A 12,786-nucleotide genomic window follows, 5' to 3' on the forward strand; every position below is an offset into this window, starting at 1 on the left:
AAAAAGTAGCTTTAGGCAGGACTGAGTTGGAAATAGGGATTGCTATCTCTGTAAGGAATGACAGTGTGGCCCTATCTGATTTGGTCCATCCACTTCTTAGGATAATCTTTGAGTTTACTATTAAGGAGATGAAAACTAAGTGTGGGACTTCAGATAGGGAGCTTATTTTGTTAGGCCCAGGTGTTTGCACAATGAGTGCTGATTGTCTCTCCACTGCCTTTGCCTGTGTTCCTCTCCCATCTTCATCTAGATATGAGAACTTGATTTGTCAGTGTCACTCCCAGTCTAAGGAGCATTTTGAATATCTGCAATTCTGATTTCTTTCCCTCTAATGATTTGTCATCCAAAAAACAGGCTTGGCTCGTTGTTAGTGCCACCTATGGGGCAGCAAGGATGTGGGCCTGCCTGGTCTGTTGTAATCTTTCTGTTCTGTAATTGCTTTTTTTCCCTGCTTTTGAGTGGATGTGTCCTGCAGTTGACATTTCAGTACTGCTGTGCTGTGGAAATGAATCCTAAACCTTTTTCCAAGCAGAGCTTGAATCATTTCTACTTTGATTTCTGTTTAGAACATAGGCATTTAGCTGAGTCAATAATCAATTAATGAAAATGCGAAGAGCAAAACCAAACTATGCAGTATTATTGAACAGGCATTACTAGATCAGAACTCTAGAGCGTGTAGAGTATTTGCTGAGTTGTTGTGAGTCTGATTTATTGATTTGTTTTCTTCCTTATGCTCTGCTGATTCCATAATTCTGTTAAATAGATGAGCACTGAGAGTATATATCTACCATTAAGAATCAGAGGGTTGATGTACTAAAGCAGGTATTTTGATTTCAGTAGAATGCCATATCTGCTGCTTTAAAGGCACACTGTGCTCATCCGTGAAAGTCTTCTTCTGACCTCTATGCAATTATTGTATTCTGTGAAGCATGCAATATAAACGTCAATGCCATTAATAGCCATAAATAATTCCTCCTTCTAAAAATTTCTATCTGATCCATGCTGTTGACTTACAGATGAGGTTGCTAAGTATCTCCCTAATGAAATTAACTATTACAGTCACAACTAGAAACTCTAAGGAAATGGAAAGCTAAGACAGCATGAAGAATTAACACCCATAGCAATCAACTAAGACATGGTGCTGCTTAAAATAAAAATATGAAGATATGCATTCTCTAGCGACCAGTCATGAAAGGCTTAACTCTTCACCATAATAAATTATCATTAAGTAGAGCTGTACAAATAACACCAAAAGGTGTGCAAGGGAAAATATTAAAACATACCTGGGGTTATTCCAAGGCTAGATGTTCAATGTCTCTTGTGAAGTCTGTGTCAACATAGAAGTTAAACCAAAGGTAGCTGGTTTACAGTTAAATAAATCTAGTTTCTTTTTAGGAGGAGGGGTGAAGTAGGAAAAGGCTTACATAATATATGCAAGTCAGGAAAACTGGAAACTGCTGGGACTTGCACAATTTATCTGGAGGGTGATGAGGTGCTCCAGTGCGGAGATGACTGAGTTGCTTACTGAAGTATGGATATTGGTATTATTAGAATAACAGATTTGGTTAATAGCCAAGATTTTGCCTAAGAAACATTGTAGTTCTATTTGGAAAAGCAAATTCTTGGGATGTTTGTTCTCATAATGTTGTAACACGAATTTGGAAAGGGATCTGGTTTAGATTACAGTTTGGTCCTTGTTGTAAAATGGCCTGGCACAAGGCAGAGGCAGTTCCTTCAACTAAATCCTTATGGGCATCTGCAATAGAGATTTAAATGCAAAAAGTCTGTTTTCTTACTACATACCTATGAAATAGGATCATCAGTTTCTTGGCAGTGACTGGAGAGTGGGGGATTAGCAGGAGATGAAGTTGTCCCAGTATTTTTGCAGTCATCTGCTAGAGGGCACTGTGTTGCCAGAAAGGGATGTACTGAGGTCTAAGGATCTTAGCTTCACGATGTAAAGCAATTCTTTATGTATTCTGCCAGAATGAAAATGCCTGTCTGTCAGAGTGCAGGTGACCGTGGGTAAACCTGGATACATCAAAGCCTGATTTTAAGTGAATATTTTTCTGAATTGTGTTGACTATGTAAAAATAATCAGGATTGAGGAGTGCTGAGTTACTTTAAGCAAATCTGAAGTTTGCTGGTAAACTTCACTAAAGTAGGACTAATGCTGCATATGAGCTCAGATTAAATTCAGCAAGGTATTTTAGCCAAAAAATAAGGGAAGTGTGATTCTGAAAAAGCTATGTAACTGCATCAGCACTTAAAACATTTCAACTTTTTTGATTTTTTTTTTTTTTTTGAAGTGGAACTAAAAACAGAGTAAAAAGTAAATTTATTGCAGCAGAAAATAGTTGTAGAATGAAACCTAATTGCTCTTGGTTGAGGCATAAGACAAAATCTGTTATTCACGGTTCTGTTGAGAACAGAGAACTTACCTCAGCTGTTCAGAGAAATGGGGAAAAATAAAAATCCCTTCTGCCTATCAGATTGGGCTTTCACTGAGAAGTCAAAGACTAGCAAAGTCTGCCTATGAAACTGGGAAGCTGTCAGATGCCAGAGTGAGTGCCTACTGGATAGTTACAGGAGGGGTAAGAGGATTTTTAAATCAGTGTGAGAGGTGGGGAATATAGAATACTATACCAGTGGAAATTGCTGTCACTGAACCATTTTGGGAATGGACTATGTGGTACCATGCAGGTATGCTCTCTGCTGATGGAAGTCTTTGCTGTGTAAAAATGCTAGTTTTGTATTTCTTTAAGAAGTTAAACATGATGGCCTGACTGCCAGGTCATTAAGAAGGTCAATACAGACACCAATGTGATTTCCCTCACTGAATTAAACTGAGGAAGCTCTCCAAAGATCTGACCTCAGTCCCTTATCTGCCTCTCTTCTTATCACAGTTTGCTTCATGGAAGAGAAGAAATAGGGTCAAGTTTAATGTTGCTGTTATAACTTTTAAAATTATTTTATTATTTTATTAAATAAATACCTCCACTCTACTTTGCCTTATTTTGCTTTCATTGGCATATGTTGTGAGTTCCATCACTCTATGGTGAGGCACCAGGGGCAGAAACCGGAGTCTGGTGGTAACACTGAGGTGACATGTTTTAATTATATGAACCCCAAAGATGCAAAGCTGCACAGTACTTTGAGAGCAGAGTGTTGGTCTTTTTTGTGATGAGCCAATTTATATGTAGTGTATCAGGGTTACCTGAAGAAGCTTGTCTGGTTTTTAGCTGCAGCAGTTTACAGTGTTAGTGTAAGACAGCAATCATTTAGATTACTGGTACTGGTCTGTAAACTGTAGCCCTGTTTCAAGTGGGCAATTACAAATTGTGCTTTAAGTTAGCTGAATGTAGAAAATGAGAAGGAACAGGATCATGTTAGCAGTAATGAAGGAAAATGGCATGAGATATTAAATAACTGTTCTTATAAGATATTTCATAAATCGAAAGGAAGTAGAGGTGGAAAAGACCTATGAGGTCATTTAAGCTATCTATTCTAGATGACTGACTTGCTGCCTGCAATATATAATCATTATCTGCTACTCCAGACAAGCTTTAAATGCCACATGCTTCAGTCCTTTTACTGCAGGCATCTTGGAAGAGAAGAGGAAGGAAAGGGCAATAGACCTCTTTCCTTCTTCTGAAGCCTTTCCTAAGATTTATTCTTTTTCTTCTATTTTGTCTCTCTTTTTTTTTTTTTAAATTTCTATTGTGTTTTTCTGCTTCAGTGTCAGAAAGCCCTGAAGACAGAGCTGACTAATCATCCTGGATAGCTACATTATTTGTGTCTATTCTCTTTTGAATTTTTTCTCTAGTTCTGAATGTCTTTTTCTTTTCCTGTCGCAGCTGGTTTCACTGGCTAATCACCCCAGTATTGGTAGTGTGTGGAGTAAGAATATTTTCTTACACTCTCTCCTTCCTCCTCTTCTGTCCCACATCACCCACACTTAAGCATCTTCACTGGGTAAATACCCCTTTAGGAGAGAGCAATATAATTATTTCCATGTAGAGCTGGAAAGCAGTAATGACTTGCCACAAAGAAAGCTGGCATGAGCAGTGGAGCCTTACAGGAGGTATCCTGTCACCTAGGAGGTTGCTAGAGTGAGCAGCACCAAAAGGTTGATGTTTGTCTTATGTTTGATTGTCATGAACTTGAATGTATATGCTGAAAAACAAGTACCTACTTGAACAGGGAGCATGCATGTAAAGGTCTGTCTATGTTGCAGAAGAAAGCATGGAACAGTTATTTAGCCTCTTTGTGGTTCTTATCCTTATTTCTTTGTAATTGCTTTTTCAGCCCGGTCAAAGAGTTTGGTAATGGGTGAACAGATTGGGCCTCCCTCCAGACCTTCTTCTCCAAATCCTCAAGAACGTGTCTTGAAGTCTGGTTGGCTGAAGAAACAAAGGAGCATCATGAAGAACTGGCAGCAGCGGTGGTTTGTGCTGCGTGGGGACCAGCTCTTCTATTATAAGGATGAAGAGGAAACTAAACCTCAGGTATAGAATCATAGAATGGTTTAGATAGGAAGGGACCTTAAAGATCATCTAGTCCCCACCCCCCTGCCATGGGCAGGGACACCTTCCACTAGACCAAGTTGCTCAAAGCCCCATCAAACCTGGCCTTGAACACTTCCAGGGGTGGGGCATCCACAGCTTCTCTGGACAGCCTGTTCCAGTGTCTCACCACCCTCATAGTGAAGAATTTCATCCTTATATCTAACCTAGTCTCAGTTTAAAGCTGTTACTTCTAGTCCAATCACTACACACCCTTGTAAAAAGTCCCCAGCTTTTTTGTAGGTCTGATTTAGGTACTGGAAGGCTGCTATAAGGTCTCCTCAGATGTATGACTACTTTGAGAACTGTAGGATGTATTGGTTGTGACTTCTACATGGGTCACAGTCACTGCTTTGACAGCTCACTTCAGTTGCTCTCTATCCTAGGAAAAACCATACCTGCTTAAGGAGGTTCAAAGGCAAGAGGCATTGCAGGCTGATTTAGCTACTCCCCAGGCAAGCAGAAGAGCTTGGAAGGCAGTTGAAAGGTGTTTATTTACTTACTAGGGCATGCTGACCTCCAAATCTTAGTATGGTCATCTGTGAGACTGGAGTTTGACAGAAAGAGCTATGGAGTTCCAGATTGTTGAGGCAGAAGTGAAAAACCTGTCTTAGTCAACTGTGACTCATTATCTCCCAAATAATCAATCGTTAAGCTGAGAGGTGAGCCAGCTGCTTAGGGCTAGTTTGAGCATGGAGGTTTTGCTATAAGCCAGCATGCAGGACTTGAGAATGGGCTGTAATATGGGTTTTAGTGTGTTTTGTATACACCTGGGAGTTATTGCTTTTCTATGCAAATTTTGTGGGGAAAGGACTTATGCAGGACTTTGGTGTGTGTCTGAGAGCAAAAACTGATTTGGCAGACTGGGAAGCAATGTGACCTTCTACAATGGGGAAAAAAATCAAACTGTCTGAAGTTTGTCTTTATCAAAACTTTTACTTTATGGAGTATGAATGAAAGAGAACACGTTTCTTCGTGGAAATGACTGGTTAAGTCCCACTGTGCAATATGTATCGGTCAGCATTATACAACTGTCCCAAAGCAGACCATGGAAAGAAAACAGCCAGGAGAAAGGAATAGGATCAGAACATTTGGGAACTAGCAGAGAGAAGAGGTCATCTATTGGTTAGATAGTTTTATAACAACCTATATATGATAATTAAATAAATTAAACTACAGTAGGGCTACTTAAAATGATAAGTTTAGGTCGCCTGTATCAGTTTGTCCATGGGACAACAAATGTGTGAAAGACAGCTTTCCAAAGCACATTCAGTCTTGTGAAAGATTTAGGAGAGTCTAATTACCTATGTGCTGAGTGGTTGTAGGGCAGTTTGCTGGTGATAAAGGATAATAGAGAGTCACCATGCAACATTCTTATGAACACATGACATGTTTAACTTGTAACTTTTTGGAAGTGAATATTTTAAACAGTTTTAAATGAAACAAACATGACACAAGTTTGTCTCTCTTAAGCCAAGTATTAATTGAGGTTTTTTTACTAACTTTTTTTGCCTCATATACCTTTTGTGAGTGTGGTGCTGGTCTAGTACCAATTTCTCACAATTAGGTGTAGTTCTGTAAAACAATTAATGAGAGAACAGTGCTCCTGCACCTAGGGTAAATGGAGAGCTGAGGACATTGCAATTGTTAGTCTGAACTCGGCACTAAATTCAGGATGATTTTTCTGCTTTTCTGACCTTTCTATATCTACAGCACTTGGGGGGGTGCTGTGCTACAAGATGTGATAAAGATTAGAGCTGAGATGAAGAATTTCTTCTTCAAGTTCTTCAATATACTTGTAAAATATTATTTAAACATTTGAGCTCTAAGGGCTTTCCTAGTTGATGGAGTATAGTGTGCAGTATATTTCATGTGGTTGTTGTTTTGGCTGTCAGGCCTCTAACCAGAGTAATTGAACAGAGGGAACATAATTGAATGAGCCAGACAATGTCCCTGTGTTGCTGCCTCCTGATGAGTCAGTACAGGCATTACAGATTGACAGATAGCCTGTATAATATCATCACCATCCACACACTCGTTATGGTCTGTTACTAAACTGTTTGATACAGGTGCATGCTTAACTGTTGCACATAAATTGTGTTGCAGAGTGAGAACAGAAATAAATTTTCCCTTGTGAGCCTGACACAGGTGTGGTAGATCCACAAGGTTGTTGGCTGCATCTTATGTCTTGCACTTACCTAATCAGGAATTTGATTCATCATTATGGAGAGCCTGCCTGTGAAAGAGAGACTTGAGCCTGAGGATGTATCTGTTGTTACTCAGGGCTCTGCAAACAACAGCTGGATTTAACACTGCTGTGACAAGCACCTTATTTTCCCATACAATGCATGACAAGAGCTTGGCACTTCTAAACTGTATTGGTGAGTGTGATGAGGAAGAAGCTACCTCAGGTAATCATGAGGAATGCTGGGAAGGTGAAGATGATACAGGACCATGTCCTGACTGTTTTTGTGACAGTTGCAAACTAGGATTAACATCTGACTTCAGCTGGAACTGTATGCATCCCACAGGTGAGATCTACTTTTGGAACCTGTAGATAGCTATTGCTTGAGGTTCTCTTGAATGACCAGACAAGGTTACAGGCTTAGGAGGACAGTTGTGACCATGGGAGATATTTCAATTGATTGATATTAATTCCTAATTTCCTTTGGCTCTAAAGATACTCAAGTTTCTTTTAAATCTTTCTGCTTTAAATATTAAGTATGGCCTGCAAGCTTGTGTGCAAAACCAAAATCAATAGCTTTACTGAAATTCCTGTTGATTTTCTGCCTATTTGATTATTTATATATACTGTGGAAAAAGGTCATGTTCTTATTGTTTATCTGACAAAGTCACCTGAGATTTACACCATAATGTTTCCAGAGAGAAACCTTAAACATCTTTATGGATGTTGCATTTTTTGTTTTTATGAAAACCTGTGCTTCCTGGTCCTTAGAGTGAATTTTAGATGTTCTTCTCTGAAAACAATACTGAAAAGATGGAGCTGTAATCTAATGACAGGAGAATGGCATAGGCTTACTGGAGTGAAGAGGAGGTGTTCTGTGGCGTTAATGGATTGAGTACTGTTGAAGGTGTGTATGTTTGTGTGCCAGATGACATAGTTGCAGTGGCAGAGTTCACTCCATCAGACTGACTTCTGTGCTAGAAATCAGAAGGTAAATAGCTCTTGCTTTTCTTGAGTATTTTGGGGAAAGGAAGGGAAGGAAAGGAAGAAGGGAGTACTGACCTGCAAAGAGCTTTTGATGCTCCTACTGACTCTGTCAATATATATGTGGGTTTTTAAAGTAGCTTTGGGTTTGTTTCTATTCCCAGGGTAGGAGGTAGCATGTGCCCCCCCCCCCCCTTCTAGCAGAACAGAAGCCACTCTGCATCTAATTCATTAACCTTTCAATATTGACTTGTATGATAAAAGGCTTTAGTGCATCTGCAGCGAGCTTAAATTTTGCACTCTAGAAAACAGCAATATTTTCTACAATGTGTTCTGGCCACTGGACTCTAAGGGTGATGTTGTGTATGATATTTTTCTGTACCATTTTGGGATAATCTGTGATGCATCTGCAATATTGTCATATTGCCTTTCCAGTGTTTACTGTTGCCTTTGGAGTACCTTCAGTGTGTGTTGTCATTTCAGTGAACCTCAAAGTCAAAATATAGTCTTGTCTTTTCCTAGTTAAGCTCTTTGTTTTCATCTAGGTCCAGTTTCAGGCAAGGGAAGCCAATCTGTAGTTGAAACTGCAGCCTCTACCAATCCAGAAACCACAGTCACACTTGCTCAGTAGAATTATTTGCAAAAAAACAGCTGCCCAGGAGTTGCATGCCAAATACTTCTGCATATTGGTGTGTATACTTCTCACTAGCAGGGTCCTATTGTAGAGAGTTTATCTATGCTGTGGAACTAGTTTTTAAAAGAAGTGAGTTATAGATAGTTTGATACATGTACTCTTTCACAAGCGTTCTTTTCTACAGAAATATTTTGCCTATCTATACCCAGGGAACAAATGACTTGCAGTAACATAAAAACTGTATGTGTGTGAACTTCATTCTAAGCTCTTGCAAAACCACACCACTGAAGGGTGGAAATGTTGTCACATAGACTAGTCTACATTCTCTAGTTCTAAGCCTAAATTGGAATGGATTTACATAAAACTAGGTTGTAGTATTGGGTTAGCTTGGGCTATTTGATCCTTAGAATTCGTGCCAGAGATAATTCATTGTTATAAAGCTGCTGTAGAAATTTTGTTCCATGTTCAGCTAAAATCAAGGTGCTTATGTAGTCCATCATCTTTGGCTTGGGATGCAGAAACACATAGCTGAGAGCAGATTTGAGCCCCACTATTCCCCCACTTCTGTCTTGTATGCATTTGTAACAGCTGCTGAAGCGCTATATTAAAGGTAATGGTACGAGACCTAGGATGATCAGTGTTCTGGCATCAGCTTTGTTTGTTGAGGGACTCAGTCATGAAATGGAAGCTTACCACTCATGTTTCCTGTATCACAGATTTTTCTTTAGCAAATTCTGGCTCTACAGATGCTGGCAAAGGGCAGAACTTCTCAATGGGTCATGTTAGAGAGGACCACAGTAACACCCTTAAGGTATGAACGTTTGTCCTCTTCAGATTCTCCCTCAAAGTACCAAGGCCCTGAAAGGGTGCAAGGTGATACTATCATCAAAAATTGGATTTGAACATCCAGCTTACTTGGAAGGTCTGTAACCTATTGTCTGTCCCTGAGTTGTTCAGCCACCTCAGGCTCCCAAAGCGGGAGGGAGGGAGGAATAACTTTGTCATGAATTAAGGTTTATTTCTGGGGCATGCTTTGGCATATATCAAGTTAGACCTTGGGGGATTCAAACTGACTTAATCCATCATTAATTCACTTCCCAAGCAAGATTGCTAATGCAGTCTGAATGGCTGCTGGACAAGGACACATCATTCTGTTTACATTTAGGAATTTATTTCTACCAGTGACAGCAACTGCAGTAACTGTCAGAATTGATACACTCTTCCTACTAACATGAAATGTTTTGTTTTTTTCTACTGTTTCATCTCTGTTTAGAGTTCTCTGTTGTGTGCCAGGCAGATTAGACAGTTGTGAGCAAGGTACTCTGTTACTCTCTGGAGAAGAATGTTGTCCTCTAAAAGGAGTAGTTATATAAGACGGAAGAGCTAAGAGCAACTTGCTGATGTGTGTGAAGAGAAATGCGCAAAAACCTCATCTGAATATCTTGGCTAAATAAACATCTATGTCCTGAAAGTATTTTCTAGAGATGGGCCTAGGTTGCGGGCTTTTTTTGTTTTTTGTAGGTAGAGTGAGCCTTCCTCAATTTTTCTTCTTGAAAAAGAATAGGGAAATAAGAGAACTAGAAGAAAGACACTGTGGCTGCAGCAAGTCCTGCATTCCTCCTGCTGTCTCGTGTCTGTGGTTGATTTCTTGTTCGTTTTTTAAGTGAGCTCTGCTACATAGTGATCTACTCAATTTTATCAAAACTGGTTAAAATAAGAAATGAGTCACTTCCATGAGAACTTTCTGTAGAATGTATGAAATCAAACATGTTCTGAAAAGGGTTAAAAAGAAGGTAGATTTTGCCTAGGAAATGCTTTGGTCTAGAATGTTAGTTCAACCAGTTTATGCAGACCTAATCTCTTCTGGAGTAAACATTACTTTCAGCTGTCAAAGGTGTGTCTTATTGAAGGAGACAGGTGACGCCGCACCATATGGTGCATCAAGCAAGCAGGAAGTCCATTTGCTTAACTTTGCAGGAGAAGGGTGACCTGAGGCAAGCAAGGAACAGCAGTGTGAGATTTTGGGGTTAACCCTTTGAACTCATCACTGATCTCAGTTTCCTGCAGAAAGATGGTCTTTCTGAAACTTTTTAGTTTGGCACTGTTCTGTGAACTGCTCCTTCTCTTCACTGTAAATACACTCTGAATCTCATGATCTGTATATATGGCTGTACATCTTAACTATTCTTTGGTATGAACCAGCAAAAATCTGGCATATATATCATTGGGTTTTGTCTCAGATACATGTAACCCGGATGTATCTATTTGCCAAGGTTACTAATCGAGGGTGAGAAAAACCCTGGTGAGAAAAGTGTGGTGTTTTTTTCTGAAGTAACACAGGGTTTGATTCAGAGTCCTGAGTTCTGCTTGGTTATAAATGTGAGGTTTTAAGTAATTGTTTCAAATGGGGATTTATGCTTGATTTATACTGTTCAGTAAGGAAGGCTTAACTTTTATTTTGTGTTTGCTTATAGGCACTAGCCATTTCGCAACTGGCTAGTTTTGCTAAGAGGGGACTGTACCTTAAAGTGAGAATGTTACTGCTTCTCTAACATCTTTTATTTCTACAAAATGTAAATTGGTCCTCAAAGGAAAGCAGCTGCTGATGTTTAAGACCATTACATCTTCTGACAGAAAACAACTATTGCCAGCTTTCAAATGATAGTTGAAACTCTGAAAGTCTGATCAGCTGGAATCAACTGATATTGTATTTGCACTTATTGCTGGGTGTACGTTTCTACCTTGTGTCAATAAAATAATGACCTGAAACTGTAAATTTACATCTGAGAATGCATAAACACCAAATTTAAGCTAAACCAAATAGAGGACTGTAAGTCCCTTTTCACAGTTTGGGTTTTTTGGGGGTGGTGGTTGGTTTTGTTTGTGGGTATGTTTTGGGATTTTGTCTGGTTTTTGTGATGCATCTGCAATTTTGTCATATTGCCTGGTTTTGTGGTGTTTTCCTTTGTTCTGGTTTTGGCTTATTATTTTTTTTTTTAATTTTTTTAGCTGACTGATTTTTTTTTTGGGGGGGGTCCTTTCTTGTGGCAGTCCTTTCTGATTTCAATTGTACATCTTAGATATTTTTTTCTTCTGTTTTTGCTGCCATTTTCACCATTTCAGTAAAGCTGTTCCATATACTCCTAGAAGTGGGAAATGTTGGAATTTGTGTGTAGCATTACAACTTCAGGTTCTATTCTTCATAAAGAAGCTTTTTTAAAAGACAAAACAAAGAATTGTGACCCTCTCACCTATTCATGTGCCCTTACCTATGTGCTTCAAACTCAGGTTGACATAGGAGCTACTACTTTTTTTCCCCTCACTTCAGGGAACTTGATTCCTAGGGTAAGGCAAGCAGATACTTGCATTTAACACTTTTGTTCATTTTACTTCTTGAATATGATGTCGCTTGGAGCATGCTATGAAACTACTTTAAAACTTGTGCATTTAGTACGAAGAAGAGATGGGGAGGAAGTAGGGATCTCAGTATATCCAATTAAAACATTTTTGTTTCAGAGAAGTACCTGGTAGAAACCAGACTAAGAAATAGAATCTTCCTGCTCAAGCTAAAATTTGAGATTGCTCCTTGCCAAAACATCCTAAGCTTTGGGTACAAGGAGGATTCAAGGTCCTGTCTTTGAAAATCATGCTATGTTCACTTAATCACTGTTTGATCCTTGTTCCTGGCTGATGTAATATTCTATGATACTGCCTCTACTTTGTGTGACTCTTGTGAGTTGCAGAGGAAGCTGACAAAGATTGTAAACAGGATGTATTGTGATTACTGATGTTGTTATGCTCCAAGATGTCTTGGATTTGACTGTTGTTATATTGGTTGAAGATAATGTAATGCTGCGTGTTTACTAGAGATATACATGAAAACAGCGACTGAAACAACTTCTTAATTTTCAAAAAGGTTTGAACCCAACTTCCATTCCAGGGCAGTTCAGTGCAAGAATAGGAACTGCTGATTACGCTCTTCATGGCTTAACTCCCAGTTCTTACTGCCTTTTGTCTGTCTTACTGTATGTATGTCCTAAAGAATTTTCTGGAAACTCTTCAAAATGTCAAAGATTAAAGTAAAAAAAAAATTGAAGAAACAATGAGACCCAAATAGCATATGTGTTCTTGTTCAACCCATGTTACTGGACAAGAGTTTCCTGTGATCCCTTTTTCAGCTTTTCCATAGATTATGATTTTGTTCGCTTTGAAAACACTGTGCCAACAACTATGCAGAATTCCCAAACTGAAATATATTGTGTTAATTATGCTTGGGCTCAAGGTGAAAATTAATCAGAATTCTGAGAGCATTTGAACTTGAGAACTGAAGGGGCCCAGATTTCTTTCTAGGGAAACTATAGTTGTATTAAAAGACAGTCCTATTGTCTTGCAAACTTGAATCAGCTTCTGTCCACCAG

General features: G+C 39.1%; 1 protein-coding gene across 2 annotated transcripts in view; it reads left to right on the forward strand.

The window, feature by feature from the left end:
* ARHGAP22 (Rho GTPase activating protein 22) overlaps nucleotides 1-12,786 on the forward strand; it is a gene marked incomplete at both ends in the record, with an annotated part of 139,565 nt that overhangs the window by 9,823 nt on the left and 116,956 nt on the right. For both annotated transcript variants that reach the window (XM_080348353.1, XM_080348354.1), the window contains one exon: nucleotides 4,309-4,508. In XM_080348353.1, the coding sequence (XP_080204479.1) occupies nucleotides 4,309-4,508 (200 nt within the window). The remainder of the gene's footprint in view (nucleotides 1-4,308; nucleotides 4,509-12,786) is intronic.

Source organism: Nesoenas mayeri (genome assembly GCF_963082525.1).
Source record: "Nesoenas mayeri genome assembly, chromosome: 7".
Classification (NCBI taxonomy): domain Eukaryota; kingdom Metazoa; phylum Chordata; class Aves; order Columbiformes; family Columbidae; genus Nesoenas; species Nesoenas mayeri.